This window comes from Protopterus annectens, chromosome 2.part0 (genome assembly GCF_019279795.1).
Source record: "Protopterus annectens isolate FY-2018-M chromosome 2.part0, PAN1.0, whole genome shotgun sequence".
Classification (NCBI taxonomy): domain Eukaryota; kingdom Metazoa; phylum Chordata; order Ceratodontiformes; family Protopteridae; genus Protopterus; species Protopterus annectens.
In genome coordinates this window covers 1135384702-1135407664 of record NC_056728.1, presented here as the reverse complement: position 1 = coordinate 1135407664, position 22963 = coordinate 1135384702, and the positions used below count along the sequence as shown (strand labels likewise).

Below are 22963 nucleotides of genomic sequence, written 5' to 3'. Positions count from 1 at the left end.
ATTGTATTTAATATTATTCATTAATGCATGTTTTGTGATTTGTGGACTTATGCAAATTCAAATAATTTAATTAGGTCTTTACATAGATTCTACTCAAATTCCATGCAGCCACATTCTGTTCAAGCTGTACTTTGAGATAATTCTGGTTGCTAAGTAGCCCATCTTATTTTTATGTGTGCTTTACACCTAGAGGTGTTTTTTATATAGCCTTACATCATATCCAGTAATAGCCTGAGTATCCTAACCACAGTACTGGGAACGGACACATCCTTCTGGGCATGTGCAGATCCCATCTCCCAGCCCTGTCATGCTGGTTCATGTCTACATTCCACACCAGGGCCTTACATGCTGCTTGCTGTGACTCAAACTCCTCTGGGATGCCTCCCTCCCCCTAAGATGAGTAAGCCAGAAATGTCCACTTCCTCCCTCCATCCTCACTAATCAGCTCATTAGGAACCCTTATGGTACTGAGTTATCCCAGGCTATAGGCTAAGCTATATCACTCTGTGTCTGTGTCCTGGGGCCAGCATAAACTGTGCTTAAGTGTACTTAATACCATGCATTTGTATGTCATCCTGATTGTTAATCTCTCAGGACTGAAACAAAAGCACGTACTTCACTGTAGTTCTTATGCAATGCACTTTGAGTTATTCTTATCCCAGCATTGTTACTGGCAACAAAAGGAGATTTCTTCTAGAGAGCTGACAGAAAACATGAACATTATTTCAAGACCATTTTGCATTGCGACATATTATTTGAATTTACTTTGTTGCCTTTCCTTTAAACACTACATCTAAACAAGTCTTCATATTTAATGATCACTTCAAAACTGCATTGCCATTTCAGATTTGTAAGTCATATTTTGACATGTTTAATGGAAATGTAACTACCTGAAGTCTGTTACTTTTTCAGTATTCATAAATTACATGCACATGCATCAGTAAGGGACTAACTCAGTGAAGAAAGAATAACTACATATATGAACATGCTCTGTATCCCTGCTAAGCAATTATAGGCAAAATGGTTATTTATATATATATATATATATATATATATATATATATATATATATATATATATATAGTTTCACTTCAGAATCCTGAAATATCATAATCCTGAAGCCAAAAATCTTGAAAATTCAAAATCCTGAAAATTCAAAATCCTGAATCCCAAAATACTGAAAATATACAGGACACAAATAATGACAATATTCCACTACAAGGACACACAGAAACACATGCAAGACAAAGGATAACACTTTTCACCAAGTATGGGTAGGGGGGCAAGCCCCTCTGCACTCCCGGCTAATTAAATATATAAACTCTAAGACTGCACTCCACAGAAGAAAATGGCAAACATACCATCATGTTTCATGACTGCCTGTTGTAACCTTAGCAATGTTACCTTTTAACTTGCTATACTACAACATAACTCATGATAGTGTAGTGAAGTGCAGTCTTGGAGTTGATATATTTAAGTAGGAGGGGGGTGTGGGGGTGCAGCCCCCCCACATGGAGGGTGCAGGGGAGCTTGCCCTCCATGATTATATTTGGTGGAATGTCATATGGTTTGCATTGTCCATAGACAGTATATGTATCCTGTGTGTTTTCAGTATTTTGGGATTCAGGATTTTGAGTTTTCAGGATTTAAAATTTTCAGGATTTTGGGTTTCAGGATTATGAAGTTCAGGATTGTGATATTTCAGGATCCTGAAGTGAAACCATATATATATATATATATATATATATATATATATATATATATATATACACACACACACACACACACACACACACATTGTTTAAATTTATCTGAATATTGTTACCTCATTTGTATGTTGAATGACCATTTTGTCTGTGTCTTCTTTTAGGGCTACACCTGCAGAAGAAAATGGATACCTCACCATCGAAACAATACGCTGCCAAGAAGCGAGTTAAGATACACCCAAGTACAGTAACAGTAAAGTACACCACCCATTATCCTCAGACAGGGGAAGAGGAGTATGTGGAACCGTATGAAGATACTGAAAGCTTTGTTGAGGACAATCCCAAGAAAAAACTACTAAGCAGTAGCACAAGAGGAAGAACATTTTTTGGGACTATGGATGCTCGACCAAAACAAACAGAAGACCCAAAGGACAATGATATCGGGCAGCAGTTAAAAAGCTTTGCAGAGAGTTCAATTTTCCAGTCCAAGGTGACATGGGCAGCCTTATTTGGGGCTGCTTTGGCACACGGATGTGTTGCATTAGTAACGAGATTAGCTGCTGATCGTTCCAAAGTGCCGTCACTGGAACTGATTTTCATTCGCTCTGTAATCCAAGTTCTGTCAGTGATTATGGTGTGTTACTATCAAGAAGCCCCATGTGGACCAAAAGGTTACAGACTACGTCTCTTCTTCTATGGAGTATGCAATGTCATCTCTATCACGTGTGCATACACTTCCTTCACAATTGTGCCTCCTGGGAATGGGACCATGATGTGGAGAGCAACCACGACTGTATTTAGTGCAGTCTTGGCATTTCTGTTGGTAGATGAAAGGCTGGGATACACAGATATTGTAACTGTAGTAAGCAGTGTATTTGGTCTTTGTTTGGTTATGATCCCAAATATTGTGGATGAAGACAACTCTGTGCTTGATGCTTGGAAAGAAGCTTTTGGCTATACCATGACAGTGATGGCAGGATTAACTACTGCTTTATCAATGATAGTCTACAGAGCAATCAAAGAAAAAGTCAGTATGTGGACTGCACTTTTCACGTTTGGCTGGACAGGTACTATTTGGGGAGCATCGACCATGTTTGTCCTTCAAGAGCCAATAATACCACTGGATGGAGAGACGTGGGGTTATCTAATCATCATCTGCACATGCTCTACTGTGGCTTTCCTGGGAGTTTATTATGCATTAAATAAATTCCACCCAGCTTTGGTCAGCACAGTTCAGCACTTAGAAATTGTCGTGGCCATGATCCTGCAGCTTTTGGTTTTACGTATGTTTCCATCAGTTTATGATCTTTTAGGAGGCGCAATAATAATTCTAAGTGTATTTGTTCTTACGGGTTACAAATTTTATTGGACACGCAGACATCAAGATTACCAAGAAATCATGGATTCTCCAATTAAATAAGTGTCATCATCCTATGTATTAGTTTCCTTAGATGTGCAGTAGGTGCAGTACAACAGGAATGTCCACCTGCTGATGTCTTCTGTGTTGTGCCATTTAAAAAGTGCCAAAAGTGTTCTGTCTTGACTGCAGTGTGAAATAAATTATTAGGCAGATGTGCATTAACATTTGATGCTTCATCATTGGTTTCTGAAATTATAAAAACAGAATACAGTAGTTTTCTTGTACTCATATTTTAAGCTATTTTGTGCAGCAGTGACAACTTTATTACACAACGTATACAGACCAGTCTAGTATTTCCTGTATGAATATACTAATTCCTAATGTGCGCTGGTAAAACATAAACATGCTTAAATGATCCTACACTAACCAGGGAAGGATGGCCTGCAGCCCACCCAAATATGGTGTTTGCTAAGCTGAAAAACACAATACCACACACAGTCTTTTTCCGAGCACTTCTGTGTAGCTCATGCTAGCTTCAGATGCTTGTAATGTGACACTATTATAAAGACCGAGAGTGAAGTGAAAGTGGAGGGTAAACAATCCTTCTAGTGACATCCACTCTGTTAGGGCTGCTGTTACTCCCTCACCATAACTGCCATCCATGGTGTAACTGGGCTGCAAGGTACAGCAGCCAGTTGCATAATGAGCAAACTATAAGGGTCACCCCCCACCTGCTACTGATTTCTTGACTGAAAAGTTATCCTACCCATCCAGTTATAGTCAGAATCATGGTTACAGGTGCAATGATTTTTTTTTAATGTTTTTAATGTGTTTCTGTTGTAGGAGACCATGTAATAGTCTTAAAAGGATATATTCAAGTTAAATGACAGATAAAGTGCATCTTCAAAGTATTGTGTGCCTACATTATGTAACTCTATATAGTGTCAATTAACTTAAAAGTCTGAGCCATTTGAGACGAGTACTTGCCCACACTTGGAAGAATATCAGGAACTCAGCTGTACTAACTGAAAGTTGCAGGACCTGACACTGAAGAGAGGGCAAAATGAATTGGATGAGAGAGGTCCGCTGTATTTACAACTTGTAAAAGGTCAGGATTTGCAAATGTTGATTAAAAATGGGATAAAGATAATAGCAAAATATTCTCTGCTACAAAGGTAAGACTTCAAAATACTATTTAAAATCATACTTGTTTGAGCTCGATTTCTCTGAATAACTAGTATTCCATAGTATATCTCACTCTCAACCACTGAGCACACATATTCTGGACAAAGCTAAAAAATAATTGGGGAAAGGGCAATGTCCCAAAATTAGGAACAGATTCTTAATATCACTCTTATAATCCTAAAAAGCTGCTAGAATAATAGGTTTTGCATTGGCATGCATTTTCGGAAGGATATGAAGTCTGAAACTCAAATATCTATCATTACTTAAATAGTTAAATTCTCAATAATTTGTCACACAACTACATATCCTGAGAAACAGCACAAAAATATGAGGCAAAAATCTGGACAACTGAGAGGTATGTATAGTCCAGATTTCTGGTAACTCTACAGTTAACATTTGCCTGGTAATGTGTGTTTTATTCATGTTTCTCTTTGCTTTATGTTCTACACTTGCTTTATGCTTACTGTTAACTTGTGCTATAAATAACTTCAATCACTCAGATAAATGTGAAGTTAATTTTTTAATGCCTGATAATTATCCAGGGATGTTGTCGCTGAAGAGAAGTACCAACGTCCACCATTTTAATATTTTCTGTGATATATCTCAAACTGAGAGTTTTCACTTTTGTAAGGCAATATGTTCTCTTTGTAAATGTCTGGATTGTCTAAATTGAGTCCCTGCTTAAATATCACAAAAATAATGTGAGACAGAGCCTTGGAAGCCTGAAAGCTAAATATTCTTGTCATCATGTAATACATGGTTTCCATCAGCCAGGGATTTCAAAAGGTATATTTTTCTTATTTTATCAATATTTTTACTAAAATACCTACAGTATATCTGGTGGTCTTCAGTTCCATGCAAAATACTTCTTTAAATAATACCTTGTATAACATGACTGGCACTGTACTTCTGAATTTCTAAGCATGTGTCTTAGAGACCAGTTAAGGTCTGTACCTACCATACACAAGGTACAAGGTTTAATCCAATATCTATATGGAGTTTGCATTTTCTCCCTGTGGGGTTCCTCCTACCTCCCAAAAACATGTTGAGTATTTCCATTTCAAACTTGACCAAGAATGGAGTTGCAGGTAGCAGTATGGATTAAAGATGGTGCCCTGTAGAGAGGAAAGTAGTACAGACCATCCGCTTTCAGCTTCAACTTTGGTGAACAGTATCCTCAAGACAGGAGAGCATAGATCATAGACTGCTCACCATGTCAGGACTAGCCACTCAATGGTGTAAAATGTGCTCCATGTGATTCAGTCTTGTTGACTAATGAGCATGGGTATTTGCCAATGTAACTGGGTTGAGCACCCAGCCTACTCTGACCTGCCCCAAACAGCTATGCTAATGGTGGGAGGGGTTATGTGCCCCTGTTGGCCAGTATGTGCCCAGCAGTCCTGGATTAATAAGCTACTGGTCAGCTGGTCAGTGTCCGGTTGCCCAGCCTGGGTTACCTGAGATAGCTCTGTCGAGTAAAAACCAATCAACCTGCCAAATGAACTAAGAATTGCTACACTCAGTGTAGGTTCACTGACAGGATGCATCTTGGAAGTGAATGACATGACGGTAAGGAGGAGGATGGACATCCTATGTATCCAGGAAACAAGATCAAAGGGTAGTGCAGCAAAGCCATTTGGCTTGGGATCCAAAGTGTACTACTCAAGAGGATGACAGATTACAAATAGTATGGGAACTGTGGTGAGGGAGAGGCTTCAAAAGACAGTAAGGATGGCCATCAGGATTAGTGACAGACTCATGACAATCAAACTCCAGTAAAAGGATAGGGCATTATTCATAATCTCAGCCTATGCCACACAGCAGGGATGTGATAGTGAGGAAAAGAGTTTATTTAGACAGCAGTTACAGCACCTATTAGAGAAAGCAGGACAACAGGAACTGGCATGGATAGTGAGTGATCTAAATGAACACACCAAGAGAGGCTATGAGGACTGCCTAGGTCCACAAGGGTGGGGCAATAGGAATAAAGGAGTGGTCTTTCTAGACTTATGTCTGGCAGGTGGCTTGATGGTGGCCAACACATGGTTCAGCAAGAGAGACAGTCACAAGATCACATACAAGAGTGAGCAATATGCAACTCGGGTAGAATTCCTCCTACTAGGAAATGGTGCAGGGTAGAATCAGTTGACTGCAAAGTTATCCTCAGTGAAACATTCAGCCTACAGCATAAACCACCAGGGGGTACAATATTCTAGACCTGGTCATTACCAACATGGGAAATTGATGCTCCACACCTATGGCCACCCCCTCCTTGGTCAGGTCTGACCATAAGACCCTTGACATCCACATCCCACCCCCAACCCCCAGTAAAAAAAACTTCCATAAAAAACTTCTCCAAAGCCAACTTCATGCTACTCAACTCAGAAGTGAAACTTCATGGCACCGATGCAGATGGGAGCTGATAGTTTGACTGCTGAATCCTACACTAAGGCACTGCATGAGCACATCCACTCATGCATGAATCATGCCATCCCAAATAGAACCAAGATGATCTCCTCCAAAAAAAGGAAGCCAATCTGGTGGTCCCCTGCCATAAACAAACTTTACAACAAAAGGAAGAAACTGTTGCAGAAAAGAGGAAAATCCCAGAATGCAAAAAACTCCCTTACCAGTCTCAGTAAGAAGCTGAGATCCCTCATAAAATCCTCCAAAGCTAGTTACGAAAATAAAATTAGCAAAGATTCCAAAGACGGCCACACTATAGCTATGTCAAGAATCTAAATGGCAATGCTCAGATCTGCTCTGAGCTACAACAGAATGGCATTAAATATACTGATCCCAAGGATATCCTGGCAGACTGATTCAGTGCCAACTTCACCCCCCTCTCACCCCCTAAAGGGCCCATCTCAATACCAGAAAATTGCCAAATTCCAATAATAATGGTTACACAGGTAAAAACTGCACTCTCCAAAGCTAAAGATACCTCATCCATGGGACTAGACGACATCCCAGGCTGTGTACTACATGAACTACAAAATGAACTGGCACCTCACCCAAGTGTCATGTTTAATCATAGCTTCACCTCATGCTTCGTGCCCACAGAGTGGCGTACAGCTACAGTTATCCCACTTTACAAGGGGGGATCCATCTTGGATCCTGGGAACTACTGCCTCATCAGTCTGACGAGCCTGATCTGCAAGGCCATGGAACATATTATGATGGAACTTATAAACAAAGACATTGGCAACCTTCAAATACTGGACCCCACCCAGTTTTGGTTCCTGAAGGTCCGCTCTTGTCTCCTGAACCTGATTGACTTCTTTGAATCAGTCTCCAGAGCTGTGGATGAGGGTAAGGCAGTCCACACAGCCTATCTGGACCTCGCCAAGGCCTTCGACACCATCCCCCACTCTGGAATCATAGCTAAACTTACTAAGCTAGGCATTAATCCCTACATCACTCAATGGGTTGCCAACTGCCTTACTGACAGAACCCACACTGTAAAAGTAGCTGACTCCAAATCCATCTTCAGACAAGTGGAGTACCTCAGGGTTCAGTCCTGGGACCACTTTTGTTTGGCCTCTGCTTCTCTGAAGTACAGGTCAACACTAAGGGACTCTGGCTAACAAAGTTTGCAGATGACTGCAAACTGGGATCCATTATCGAATCCCTAAATGATGTGGATATTCTACAAAAGGGCCTTACAGAAACAGATGCTTGGTGCCAGAGCCATGGGCTCAAGCTCAATGCCAAGAAATGTATAGTTATCCCCTTTCAGAAAAAAACATGTACCCATGAATTATCACATAGGTGGCAGTACACAAAGTGTGATAAGAGACTTAGGGACACAGGTGGACAGTGGTCTCACCTTCGATAACCACATCGCCACAACAGTCAGGAAATCTTCTATGTGGCACACCTCAACACTATGGGCTTTTCATCCAGAAAAAAGGAGGTCATTGTCCCAATGTTCTCATCCCTTATTAGACCCATTATAGAATAAAATGCCCAGTTTGGTATGCACCTCTCAAGACATCTGCAACAACTGGAAAGGCTGCAGAAATACCTCACTAAAAGAATCACAGGCCTAAAGCAGATGCCCTATGCTGACCATCTAAAAAACTCCAGCTATACTCTGTCACATATCGTCTACTCAGAGGCGATCTCTGCTTAACATACAAGGCCATGTCAAACTAAGAACTGTTGAACATGCTATACTTAAAGAAATCCCAATCCCTCAGAGCCACATGCTCCAGGGATCTAAATCTTGTCATCACAATGAACAAAACATGCTGGAGAGATAGGTTCCTGACCCAGAGACTCCTCAGACTCTGGAACAGACTGCCCATACAGGCCAAGCAGAGTGCCTCTTTGGCCCTCTTCAGAAGGAACCTTGATGAGTGGATGGGAGATGGGAAATTCACCCCGGGGAGCACATTAGTCGCCCTGCTAGACAGGGGTCCAGAGAAGTAAATATTGTGGGAATAAATGGCCAGGGAATTATGGCTAGGCTTGTATAGGCCCAAGGGCCAGTAGCCTAGTACTAACCTATGAACCACTGTTTGCTACAATCAGCTGCAAGCAGTGGTCAGAGATTAGGCTGAAGACCTGGAAGTTGACTGGAGAGAAGGAATAACAGTTTGAGGAATTACTCAGGGCTCTAGCACCATAAGAAGAGGAGAAAATAGGTGAAATAGCAGATCCCCAAAACAGCACGTGTGAGGATTATAAAAACAGATATGTAACCAGGTCAGGCATGGGAGTAGTGCATGAGAAAAGCTGGTGGTGGAATGCCTAAGTTCTGAAATTCATCAAAACAATGAAAGAGTGCAGGAAAATGTGAGAGCACCTGTTTGTTAGCCAACCATTATCATAGTGTGGCACATCTTTTATAAGAGATGAGCTGCAATTACAAAGAAAAAGGCATCAGAGGCACTCTGCCTTACAACCTGAGTTTTTGTGTTATCTATCAAGTCACTTTCTAGAAAGAGGTAAAGTCAAAAAGATAAAGAAGATAGTCAGGCACACTTCATAAGGAATGCTAACTACTTTCTCACCAAGGTACAAGCAGCCAAAATCTAAGGGTAATGCTACTCAATGCTAGAAGTCTAAACCTCAAAATGCACTCACTCAAGGCACTCCTTAAAATGGAGAACATCGACATCTGTGCAGTGACAGAGACCTGGTTCAAAGCTCCAGAGAGCACCCCTGCATTACCAGGCTATAATTCATACCACACCTTTCGGCCACCTAACCCAGAACGAAGCACTAAAGGTGGAGGTGTGTCCATATTCATTAAGGATATCCACACCTCCAGGCTAGTTGCACAGCATAATGCATCCGAGCTTATCCAAGTGCAACTAACTCTGGGCAAGAAAGCAATCCAAGTTGTAGCTTGCTACAGACCCCCCACCATGCCCCAGGATTCCCACTCCTCATTTCTTGATACACTGGAAAGTATTAGGGTACAACCTAACACCCTAATAATGGGCGATTTCAACTACCCTACCATTAACTGGGAAAACTACTCATGTACCAACTCTTTTGCTCAACGTTTTCTAGAATTCATAAATTCCAACATCTTGGATCAACTTATTCACACCCCCACCAGAGGCAGCAATATCCTAGACCAGGTCAAGGGCAACCAGTGTTCCACACCAGAGGTCAATTCTGCATTGGTCAGATCCAACCACAAGCTAATCACCCTAGACATCCACATCCCGCCCCCAACCCCAGTTAGGGAAACCACCATAAAAAACTTCTCCAAAGCCAACTTCACACTTCTTAAGACAGAAGTGGCAAACTTCATGACACCCATGCAGACGGACAATAGAGGTACGACTGCTGAATCCTACACAAATGCACTTTATAAGCACTTACATGAGTGCATGGATCATGCTATCCCTAATAGAACCAAGATGCTATCCTCCAAAAAAGGGAAGCCAATCTGGTGGTCCTCTTCCATAACAAACTCTACAACAGAAGAAAGAAACTGTTGCAAAAAAAGAGTAAAATCCCATGACTGAAGGAACTCCCTGGTCAACCTCACTAAGAAGCTGAGATCCCTCATAAAATCCTCCAAAGCTAGTTATGAAAACAAAATTGCCACTGACTCTAAAGACAACCACAAAGCATTCTATAGCTGTGTCAAGAATCTCAATGGCAACACTCAGATCTGCTCTGAGTTACAGCACAATGGCACTAAATATACAGAACCAACTGATATTGTCAACATCCTGGCAGATAGGTTCAGTGCTAACTTTACCCCCCCCCCCCTCACCCCCTAGAGGGCCCATCTCTGTACCGGAAGAATGCAAAGTTCCTGTAATCATGGCTGCACAGGTAAAAAACACACTCTCCAAAGTCAAGAACACAGCATCCATGGGACCTGACAATATCCCAGGCTGCGTTCTACATGAACTACAGAATGAACTGGTACCCTACCTAAGTACCATGTTCAGTCATAGCCTCCACCTCAGGCTTTGTACCCACTGAATGGCACAAGTGACAGTTATCCCACTCCACAAAGGGGGAGCCACGACAGACCCCGGGAACAACCGCCCCGTTAGCCTGACTAGCCTGGTCTGCAAGGCCATGGAACATATCATCATGGAACTCATAAACAAAGACATTGGTAATCTCCAAACTCTGGACCCTAGCGGATGTGTAAAAGGTAGATCATGTCTCCTAAACCTGATTGACTTCTTTGAAGCAGTCACCAAAGCCATAGATGAGGGTAAGGTGGTTCGCACAGCTTATCTAGATTTCGCCAAAGCTTTCGACACCATCCCGAACTCTGGAATTATAGATAAGCTCACTAAACTAGGTATAAATCTCTGTCACAAGATGGGTTGCCAACAGGCTCATGGACAGAACCCACACTCTGAAAGTGGCAGACTCCAAATCCGACTTCAGACCAGTGACAAGTGGAGTATCACAGGGTTCAGTCCTGGGTCCTCTCCTGTTTGGTATCTAATTCTCTGAAGTACAGGCTAACACAGAAGGTCTTTGGCTAACAAAGTTTGCAGATGACTGAGAGCCATAATCGAAACTCCTAACGATGTGGACATACTACAAAAGGGCCTCACTGAGACAGATGCCTTCATCATGGCCTGAAGCTCAATGCCAAAAAGTGTATTGTCATCCCCCTCTGGTAAAAACTCTGTACCCATGAAGTACCACATAGCTGTCAGTCTACTTAATGCTGAAAATGTGATGAGACCTTGGGACACAGGTGGACAGTAGTCTCTCCTTTGATAATCACATCGCCACAGTGGTCAGGAAATCCTTATACGTGGCTCACCTCATCACAAAAGGTTTCTCATCTGGAAAAAAAAAGAGGTCATTGTTCCCCTCTACTCATCACTCATTAGACCCATTATAGAGTACAACGCCCCTTTTGGTATGTATCTCACAAGACATCTACAACAACTGGAAAGGCCACAGAAATACCTCACAAAGAGGATTACTGGCCTCAAACAGATGCCCTATGCAGACAGTCTCAAAAAACTCCAGCTTTTCTCCATCGCATATTGCCTACTCAGAGGCGATCTCTGCCTAACATACAAAGCTAGCTCAAACCCAGAGCTGTTGGACATGCTCCACTTAAAGAAATCCCAATCCCTCAAAGCTACATGCTCTAGGGACCTAAACCTTGTCACCACAATAAACAGAACATGCTGGAGGGATAGATTCCTGTCCCAGAGACTTCCCATACTCTGGAACAGACTACCTATTTATGTCAAACAGAGCTCCTCATCAGCACTCTTCAAGAAAAATCTTGATGATTGGATGGGAGATAGGAAATTCACCCTGGGGATCACTTCTGTGGCTCTGCTCGACAGGGGCACAGGAAAATAATTTTCTTGGGTGGCGAAAGCCAGGGTACATTTTTGGCTAGGCTTATATAGACCCTAGGGCCAATAGCCTAGTACCTACCTTTGAACCTATGAACCAGTCCACAGCACATGAAAGACAGATGGAAGGAGTACTTTCAGCAGCATCTGAATGAAGATAAGCCCACAGAAGCTGTACTGCCCCAGACACAGCCTACAGTAAAAGAGAAGGAGGAGCCCACCATAGTAGCAGTAAGAACAGCACTAAGGAAAATGAAGTCAGGGAAAGCAGCAGGGTCAGATGAGGTCACAGCAGACATGATCAAGATGTTGAGTGAGACAGGGGAGAAATGGCTCCTGAGGGTATCATAGAAGTATGGAGATAAAGGGGTAGCTGAGCTGACTGGAGAATAAGCAGTAGTAAAACATGCTCATATTAGCGTGCCAAAGAGGAATATTGTGTGACTGCTGATAAAATGAAAATTAGTCCCAATTGCAGTCAACAGATATGGCAGCACTTGAATAATCATGATCATTTGGTGATTTTCCAAGTCCCTACTAATTGTACTCACTGGGGGCTCTTTGTACAATGTAGTGATTTACTAGGATGTGATGTCATTCTTTGAAATAATTTTTTGATTGCTTCTTTCAAGTTTTTAAATGCTTTTGCAACAGTTTGTTACATGGTCTGATGAAGCTATTTAGTGAAAGCGCTTACCATATATAATAAAAAGTTTTCATATTTTTATGATCGTGAATATTCAAGTGTTGCCATATCTGTTGACTGCAATTGTTATTTTGTGTAGCAAGTATAAACAGTATTTGGTCTCACAGAGGGATTCCCAGTGGGAGTGGGTGTGGACCAGCGTTCAGCTGTGAATCACTGCTGTTCATATTGCTTGACTATATCAACAAGCAGGATGAAGGGGACAGATCAACATAGTTGTTGCATACAGACATGGTGGCATTACAGACTGTGTGCAAGAAATTCAGCAAAGGATAGGGGAGTGGAATGCAAAACTGAAGGCATATGGGGTGAAACTGAACACAGATAAAACAGTTGCAATGGCAGCAAATGGAGAAAAGAAAAGGAGCTGTGAAGTGATCTAGAAGGGAAGATAATGAACCAGGTTAAAGTATCTGAGAGGGGTGGCTGAAGAGAAGTCCGAATGTGGTGGTCAAAGCTAAAATTAGAGGGGCTGCAGACAACTGGTATAGTGTGTCAGGGGTTGTGTAGGACAGAAGAATGCCAAGGAAGCTGAAAAGCAAGGTGTACAAAAAAGTGGTGTGACAAATACTGCTGTAGGATAACAGAAACCTTGGTAGTAAAGGCAGAGCAGTTGAGGAAGCTGGAGGTGATGAAGATGAAGTGCTTTGAGAAAGGTAGGATGCACACAATGTGACACATGAAGAAATAACATCAGAACAGAAGCCAAAGTAGTTCCAATTGCAAATAAGGTCAAAAAGAATAGGTTACTGTGGTTCAGGCACATGTGCAGAAAATCAGAAGACAACCTGGTGAAGATTTGGGACAGACAGGAAGTAGGCAAGAGGAAACAGGAAACAAAGGCAACCATCAAAGAGATGGATGGATGGACTGGGTGAAAAGACCACCTGTGACAGTCATGAATGACTGTCAAAGATGACAGCAGTTGACAAAACACCCCAACTACATATAGATAATGGGGAAAAGGGGTTGAGGAGGAGGATAATGTCTTCATCAACCCTAATTTGCTAAACGCAGCTCACCGTCATAAAAGCTGGCAGAGAGTGCAACTCAGAAAATACAGTCCACGCTAACAAATCCTGTTAATTTTACCAACTTTCTAAGTTTATAAGAGCAATATTTTCAATCTGTCTCTGTTTTTGTGTTCCCATTATTTTAGGCTTTGTCCAGATTACTTTCACTGTGAAGCTGAGGGGTGCCACAGAGGTATAGCCTTTCTGGTAAGAAATATAAAAATAAGGAACATAATGTATCATAAGCACCGATTTTCAAGCAGTTGTCACATCTTTATGTTTCCCCTTTCCTTGGATGACACTAGACAGCAACTTTACCAAGCTGCTCTTCCACTTTTAAACTATTTTTGTGTTCACCTAGCTTTTATCCACCCTGGTGTGATACAGCTGGTCTGAGGAAGGGACGAATCCTCTAGCCTCATCTTTCCTCTTAATTTTTTAAGTGATAAAGAAGAGGGACATCAGCAGTTATAGGCATGTTTTCTCCATGAAGCCGTCCCATTTCATGAGAGCTCTTCCCTTTTATTTGCTCAGAACGAGACATGATGTAAAGTCAGTAAATGATATATATACACCTGTATTCCAAAGTGTTTCTCTTATGACAGTGTTGTAATTATACCTTGGTTTCAACCACATCCTCTCAACTGAGCTTCTTCATCTGTAAGTAGGAGTAAGTACTTCATCTTCTTGCATTCCTCTGTTTGGCACTACCTGCAGAATATCTGTCTCTGAAGAATAAGACAGAAAACAGATCATAGTGGAACTCTGGCTGTTAAATTTGTTGTGTGTGTGTGTGTGTGGATTCACTTGTTTGAGAAGGGGGAACAATACAGACATGTCAGTGTGCAGCTAACTATTTTACATACTGCATTTGCAGATGTGGCTGTCAATCCTGTTAAGTTTGTGTGTTTATCAGGATACTCCAAGACAATACGGATATATCAGATTTAAGGTATAACTATTCTAAATGCTGCAGCAAATGGCTGAACTCCAGTTTGATTAGGTCTCCAAGACTCTGGACTACATCCAAAGTGGTTCAGTCACACCCTACATCACTAGGAGAGATGCTGGGCTTTTTACTGATCTAACCTATGATTGCGCAGCAATGTTAAAAAGGAAAGGAGATAACGGACATAGTATCTTGTGCCAAAAAAGATCTTTGAATAACTGCAATATGTTTTGAATGTTTTCATTTGATGTTATAAATATTTCAGTCAGCCTTTTAGTTAGAGAAACTAACTTGTTACAGTCACTATCACACATAATCATCTAACACTATGCACTTCAGTGCTATATAACTGAACCCTGAAGTGCAACATCAGCACTGCACTTAAATTTATTTATAATGTCACTGGCCAAGGAGCTTCTTCTCCAGTCTATGGAATTATTATGAATGAACTGATGTATCCTACGCTTCTTGTATTTATTCATAAACTTATTTTTCAAGGAGAAGCAGAAGAACTGTTGGGAATGGTACCCTCGTGGCTTCTTATCTCAATAGTTTCATAGGTGTGTACTAGGTTAATGGCCCTGGAGCCTTTATAAGCCTAGCCCAAAAAAAGTTTCCTAGGCACTATGCCACCTGATGTTAGTTCACAGTGCCCATATCCAGTAAGGCATCTGAAATGATCTCTGGAGTGAACTTTGCTACCCATGCCCTCAAGATTTCTCTTGAAGAGGGCCAGCAAGGTGCTCTGCTTGACATGAATGGGAAGCTTATTCCAGAGTATGGGCAGTCTTTGGGAGATGAACCTATCCCTTCAGCATGTTCTGTTAATTGTGGTAATGAGGCTACAATCTCTGGAGCATGTAGCACGGGGGGATTTGGATTTCTTTAGGTTTAGCATTTCAAGTAGGGCTGGGTCAGACATGGCTTTCTAAGTCAAGCACCTCTAAGTAGACAATAAGAGACAGAGCAGCTGAAGTTTCTTGAGTCTGTCTATGTAGGACATGTTTAAGGCCTAGGATCCTTTTTGTGAGGTACTTTTGTGGCCTCTCCAGCTGTTGTAGGTGTCTGGTCAGGTACATGCACAGGGCATTATATTTGATGATTGGTCTAATGAGGAATGAGTAGAAAGGAATGATGACCTCTTTCTTCCTGGATGAGAAACCTTTGCTTATAAGATTGCCACCTGGTCAGAAAGTCCTTCTACGTGGCACATGTGATTGTCGAAGGTAAGGTGGCTGTTGACCTGGGTGCCCAGATCTCTTATGGCCCCTTCAGTGTTCAGTGGGCTCCTGTCAACATGGCAATTTATGCAAACTGATTTTTTTTTCCAGAGGGGATGATAATGCATTTTTTGGCATTAAGCTTCAGGCCATGGTTCCAACACCAGTCATTGGTCTCAGAGATGCCCTTTTGTAGGATGTCTGCATCACTTGGGGAGTTGATAATGACTCCTAGCTTGCAGTCATCAGTGAACTTGGTCAGCCAGAGTCCTTCTGTGTTGGCCAGGACTTCTGAGAAGTAGATGCCAAACAGGTGAGGGCCCAGGACCGAGCCCTGTGGGACTCCACTTGTGACTGATCAACAGTCTGACTTGGAATACGCAACTTTCACACTGTGTGCCCTGTCTGTGAGCCAATTTGCAACACACCTAGTGATATAAGGATTGATGCCTAGTTTGGTGAGTTTATCAATGATACTTGAGTGGGGAATGGTATCAAAGGCCTATATATCAAATACCACTACTTTACTTCAGAATTATGAGCACCTGCCAATACTGACCGCTGGCAGGCTGTGCCTGGGACAGCCACCCACCTAATCCCAACCTAGTCACACCTTTGGGATTAAAGTAAGAATAATATGCTGGCATGAGTGATTCGAGTGGTTTAATTGTTTGATTTGATACCAGAAAAATGAACGTGACTGCTAACACTCACTAACTGCACCCACTTCAGGTTTGATCCCATAGCCCCCAAACCCCATCTGCTGCAACTATATTAACTTCTCCTTAAAGCAACTGCCATGTCCACACATTTTACTACCTCACGTATTACCATTTTAAAACAAACCAAGTGAACTAACTCGTCACCATTTCTACCCTCCTTTCATGGTCTCTCTCCTAATATACGTAGCCCTACTTTGTTCTCCTTGTTCTTGCCGTTCTACACATGGATGGGGACAGTCTTCTTGTGTATCACTCCATTCACTTTATTCTAGAAGCCGGTGGCAAGGCTACATGTTCATCCACCTTCAAGCGCATCTCCTTTGACACTTCTACCCCCTCTTAGTGCTCTCAACCCCCACACACAAGCACCCCACTCTAACACAATGCACTCATGGCATCTCTTTACTGCTACTACTACTACAACTCACACTAGCAATGACTTGGTTGCTCCTCTCCCCATTTCTTCCACCTTCTCTCTCTGTTAAATCATCTATTTTCTCCCACACCCTTTTTCTTCCACAAATAGTGCAGCAGTATTGGTTGTAGGTATATATCTATATTACCACATAGAAAAGCACCCCTCCCAACCACCTACTTCATGGGCAGATAACCTCCAGTCTAATAACTTCCCACTGACATCTTTGCTGGCATCTTAGCTACACTTCTATACTTTTAACTACAATACCCCCTTCTCTGGACCTTTCTGCACAGCAATAACTACTTCTTTTACAATGATTGTTGCAAAAATACTTCTTTTTCTTCTCAAGCTTCCTTTTCAACTGTCGGTCTCACTTCTAGAAACTCGATACTGTATGGATCAGCCATTGTTTAGACTCTACAACTGAACAAGTGGCCCTCCCTAGATTTTAGGGGAATATTTTCATTCAGTAACATATTTATCCAGAAAGCAATTTAACATATAACTATTACTCATTCCAAACTGTTCCACCCCAGCCTCTTAAAAACAGCTGCTGTGCAGATTATACCATATACTCATCAAAATGGAGCTACTTCAGTAGATCGAAATACCATATAATCGAAATTTATTTTTACAAGACGAGATGACCATAATTTAAAAAATCAAAAATGTACTTTGCCGAAACTACAAAGAACGAAACCTAACTGTACATGTCAGACAGCAGCCAGAAGTACTGCATGGAGATCACAGATAGAAAGAAAAAGTAAGTACTGCATTTAAACATTTAAATTAAAAATGTAACTTTTCAACGGTTGTTAATGCAGACTGCAAAACAATGAGGTTCAGGAAATTTACCCTTTTCCCCATTGTAATATGATCTTGGAGTTGGTGTATAAAATTTGCAGGGGGTATGGGGGGCACAGGGAGGCTAGCCCCCCTGCAAAAACTTTGAAAATAATTATGTTTAATTTTGCATTTACGTGTATTACTTACTTTTGGTTTTATCCGTGATCTCCATGTAATACTTCCATCTGCTGTCTGACAAGCGCAGTTGGGTTTCATTCTTTGTAGTTTCAGCAAAGTACATTTTCACTTTTTTAAACTTCAGTCATCTCACCTCGAAAAAATACATTTTGATTAGGTGGTATTTCGATCTACTGAAGTAGAGCCCATCAAAATCATTGCAGCAGACATCAACACAAATCCAAATCCTGTCACCCTGCATATACATTACTCAAATACCAACAATACATTAATTAAAAGCAAAGATTTAAGAAATACCACTTTAAAGCTATTGTACTAGTTTAAAGGCTGCAAAGGGAACTTTGCTTTTCACGCACAAAAGTGTGTGCATTCATAAAGATGCATGTAAACACTTCATGTGAAAAGAAAAGTTAGTTTTGCATCTTTGGAAGAAATCTCTAAAGATCATCAAACACAGAAAATGAAATAAATAGAGCAGTGTTTATGCCAAGCTGTTTTTTTTTTCTTTCCAAACTATTAACTTAACAGTTTGGCAGTTGTTTAATTAATAGACAATTACTTACCTATGCTAATCCAGCGTAAGTAAATCTGATACCCAAAGGGATACAAGTGCCCCCTGCCCACCCATTAATATTAAAGATATAAACACAGCTCTGTTTGTTTAGTCTTCCACATTCAGAAGAGATCTTTAAAACTATGTATTTTTTAAAGGCTGTAAAATTAACTTTTCTTTTTATGCAGGAAAGTGTTAACATGTATAAAGATGCACGTGAATACTTTTTGTGTGAAAAGAAAAGTTTGTTTTGTACTTTTAGACTTGATCTTTATACACAGGGGACAATAGATGGACCATATTTGAATTGTGGCTTCTTTCTGAAAATCCCTTGCCACCCACCCACATTATTTCTACATAAGAAGCATGGCACAAGGAGAACTTTTGTCCCCCCACTTCATTCTCTCTTGTTACACCATAATCTGTGTTAACAAACTAGGTCATAAAAATGATGGAGGGACTGCTCTGACAATAAAAATAATGTATGTACAGATATAATTCAAGTTTCAAAGACAATAACTGCAACAATATGGGCCCCCACTGGGTCTTAGCCCACATTATCCTTGTTGGACATAAAGAAGATTAAAAGGAGGTACGTATATTCCAGCTTCAGTTAACACATTACAGAAAGTCATAACTGACATGGGTCCCATTTGTTTTACAAATGATACCAGAATCCTTAATGAATTCAGTAATAATGTAACTCCCCCAACAGCTGCCCCCTTGAGACGTTGCTTACAAACCAGGGCTAGAGCAAATAGTAAATCAACCACCCAGACTAAAACACCTCAGAGGCAAAGGTAGAATGTTAGATCTAATTTTAACTAACACCAAGAACCAACATCTTGCACTGAAATTCTACCTCATCAACTTAGTGACCATTGCACATTGATCTCAACATGCTCTTTCAGAACACTAAAAAGGCCACCACAACTTGTTACACGCACATCCATTTTTGAATCAAAGCAGGTCTTAAGTTAACTCATTACATCCAAGTAACCCTCCAGGTGAATTTGCAGTTAACTCCTGCTTATGCTTCTAGGTGTCAAATATTGCTTGTTCATATTTGCATCAATAATTTCAAAACCATGCTCTGTACAAAGTTTTAAAAGGTTTCATCTTAAAGCTTAAAGAATGGCAAATTCAACTGCATTTATATTTGACCTCTGTCTAGTGCAGGTAAATAGATATTAACTGTTTTTATTATATTAATTTATATAGATATAATTTTCACATTTTTCTAAATATCTCAACAACCAAGCAACAAAGACACAACTCCTTAGCCTCATATGAAAGCTCTCAGCTAGATGAATACAATGCTGCCAACTTTGGATCTATATTGGAGTAGTGAAGTTTCACAACTTCGAATGTTCTAATATCGACCCCTATTCAGCGAACGCTGAAAATAGCAAAGCTACCGAACACCGAATTTCTTCCTAGGGAAGGAATTCAGTTGGCCATTCCTGTGGCTTGGTTATGTTCAGCACTGTGGTGGAAAGTTACGGGTCGGGATCAGGTAAGTGTGCGATTGTGTGGATGTGAGGATTAGGGTGTGGGGTAGGTGAGTTAGGGTTAGGGCGCAGGTCAGCTAAGTGTGCGATTGTGTGGACGTGAGGGTTAGGGCGCGGGTGAGGTGAGTGTGTGATAGTGACGGACCTTAGGGTTAGGGTTTGGGTTAAGGTAAGTGGATATAGCTAGCTAGTGGTCTGTGTACAGTTTAGTGTAGGGTTAGATGTATGATTTTAGGTGTATGTGTGTGGATTGCTGTTTGGTGTGTTTGTGTTGTGTGTATGTGTGTTGGAACAGCAAATTTTTTCCCTGTGGAAAAATTTGTTGTTCTGCATGTTCGATATTGTCAGCATTCACTGAATAGAGGTCAATATTAGAACATTTGATGTTTTAAAAAGTCAGTGTCCTAATATAGACCCGCCAACTGTATGCATGTAACTTGAATGGTTGCTGAGCTACTGTAAGTTCTTTACAAAATATTACAAATGTAATAGTTACTGTGTTTACTTTGACTTATAAAATTCAGTTCAAGACCTATAACCCAAAGAATACTAACACTATAAAAAACAGTTTGTGCTGAAGCATTTGCCATTTATACTTCTTTCATAACCCCTATGGTTCCAGAAATATGAATATTTGTTTGAAATGTGACAACATAATTTGATTCTGTCAAAAGGCGTGGGCTCCACCCATTGGAAGTTTCAGTGCAAACTTCCTGAGCTCCATTGGAGTGAATGAATTAATGAACACGCATCCTCTAGTGTAGTGAATGAACAATACTTTACAGTGACCTAATTCCAAACAGTGCAATAATATACTTTATTTCACAAATGCAGAAAATTCAAGACATTGTTTTCCTTCTCACTTAAAGTTTATTTACAGGCCAAAATCCCCAACTGATTACACAATAAAATATCATACATATATACATATATATATATATATATATATATATATATATATATTTATACGTGTGTGTGTGTGTGTGTGTGTATATATATATATATATATATATATATATATAGAGAGAGAGAGAGAGAGAGAGAGAGAGAGCTCGATAGGATTACTATCAAAGTCGAAATTCAAAATATTTTTGAGTCAAAAAGTTGATTCTAATAAATGAAAAATAAAGTTTTCGAGCATGTAAAATGTCGAATGAAGTCCGTTTATAATTAAAACTGTCAAATTCGATATTAGTCAAGATTAATCCCAAATCCAACCCATTCCGTGCTCTTCAAAAGTGTTAGTTGCATGCATATTCAAGAAATAAATTAAATCTCAAAAACAAACGTTTCCACACCTTGCAAGCTTCAGAAATCCCAACATGAACATAAGCAATGTAACTCAAAAATATATATGAACAAAAATGCATTCTGTAACTCTCTTGTTGTTGACTTAATTTCGCATGTAGTCCACCATCAAAGACGAACGGAATATGGCAAATTTAAACAGCATGTATTGGTGATTACCATTATAAATTCATAAATGACATGCTATACTTTCAAAATGAGCAATGATGAGCGAATCCCAGAGAAATGAATTGCTCTCGTTTACTCAACAGTCTTAGTATCATTGCTTCTTTTTCAACAACTCTATGCATTTTAGGTGAAGATGGGACACAACAGAACAGCCTATTTTTATAATCCTCCAAGTGATTTTGTTCAAGAGAGATAGCATGTAATACATCCATAATGTAGCATTTCTTTTTACCAAGTAAACTCCTGAGGTGCCGATGCCAACCCTCCACCACATTCTGACTCCTAGGGTATCCTTGAGTGTATGTATCAGCATGGTTCCAAAAGGAAATCATAAATAGTGGTGGTTGCCTTTCCGATGTACAACCATGCATACCATAATGTTGAGATCATCCTAGAATACAGTTATTTAAAAAAAAAAAAAAAAAAAAAAAAAAAAAATCACATAATGTTGCATCATTTTCACCTAAAGCCTCTTCTATAGATGTAAATGTGTCCAAAACATGCTCTGTAGGTATGAACGCCAGAGCAGAAATATGCTTGCGTAACAGAGCAAACTGTGCATCATTTCCATATAAAGTTGACAAATTTAGCTTCTGAATCTGGCGCCACAGAATTTGACACAAATAGAAACACCAACCCTTGGGAATAGTATTAGGAAAGTGTTTTGTTATACTGTTAACAGCTCCGTTTTCATAGTCGCTTATGATCATTTCAGGTTGTAAGTCGACATTAAACTCAGCACATGCACTTAGTAAAGCATGCCAAAACTGATCATAACACTCTTCGCATTTAGAAGGTAATATTCCATAAACAACAGGCAGAACGTTACAGTTTCCAGCACCTGCCAAATTACAATGCACCGAGTACACCTGTCTACATTCCTCGGTACTCACACACACACCCACATATATATATATATATATATATATATATATATATATATATATATGTATATATGTATATATATATATATATATATATATATATATATATATATATATACACACACATACATATGTATATATATATATATATATATATATATATACACACACACACACATTATATAAATAAATATATATATATATATATATATATATATACATACATACACACACACACACATATATATATAGATATATATATATATATATATATATATATATTTTTTTTTTTAAATGTATTTATTTATTTTTTTATTTATTTAAATTTGTTGACCGGGAGTCTCCGACTGGACGTAGGTCCATTTTCAGCGGAGGCCCGGGGAGAAAAGCTCCACAGTAAAATAAACAGACAGTAGTTGCATTGGATTACGTAGCGATTAACAATTTAACATAGCAATT

General features: G+C 40.1%; 2 protein-coding genes across 3 annotated transcripts in view; one reads left to right on the top strand and one right to left on the bottom strand.

Moving 5' to 3' along the window:
* Positions 1 to 22963, bottom strand: part of LOC122793375 (methylthioadenosine phosphorylase) — a 1037156-nt gene that overhangs the window by 774570 nt on the left and 239623 nt on the right. The window lies entirely within an intron of this gene.
* SLC35G2 (solute carrier family 35 member G2) lies at positions 1869 to 3290 on the top strand. The gene has a single exon (XM_044061327.1). It carries the CDS (start codon positions 1891 to 1893, stop codon positions 3124 to 3126), a length of 1236 nt encoding a protein of 411 aa, XP_043917262.1. The 5' UTR covers positions 1869 to 1890; the 3' UTR covers positions 3127 to 3290.

Coding starts and splice junctions, on each gene's coding strand:
- SLC35G2 (XM_044061327.1), top strand. CDS start 1,891: ATGGATACCTCACCATCGAAACAATACGCTGCCAAGAAGCGAGTTAAG.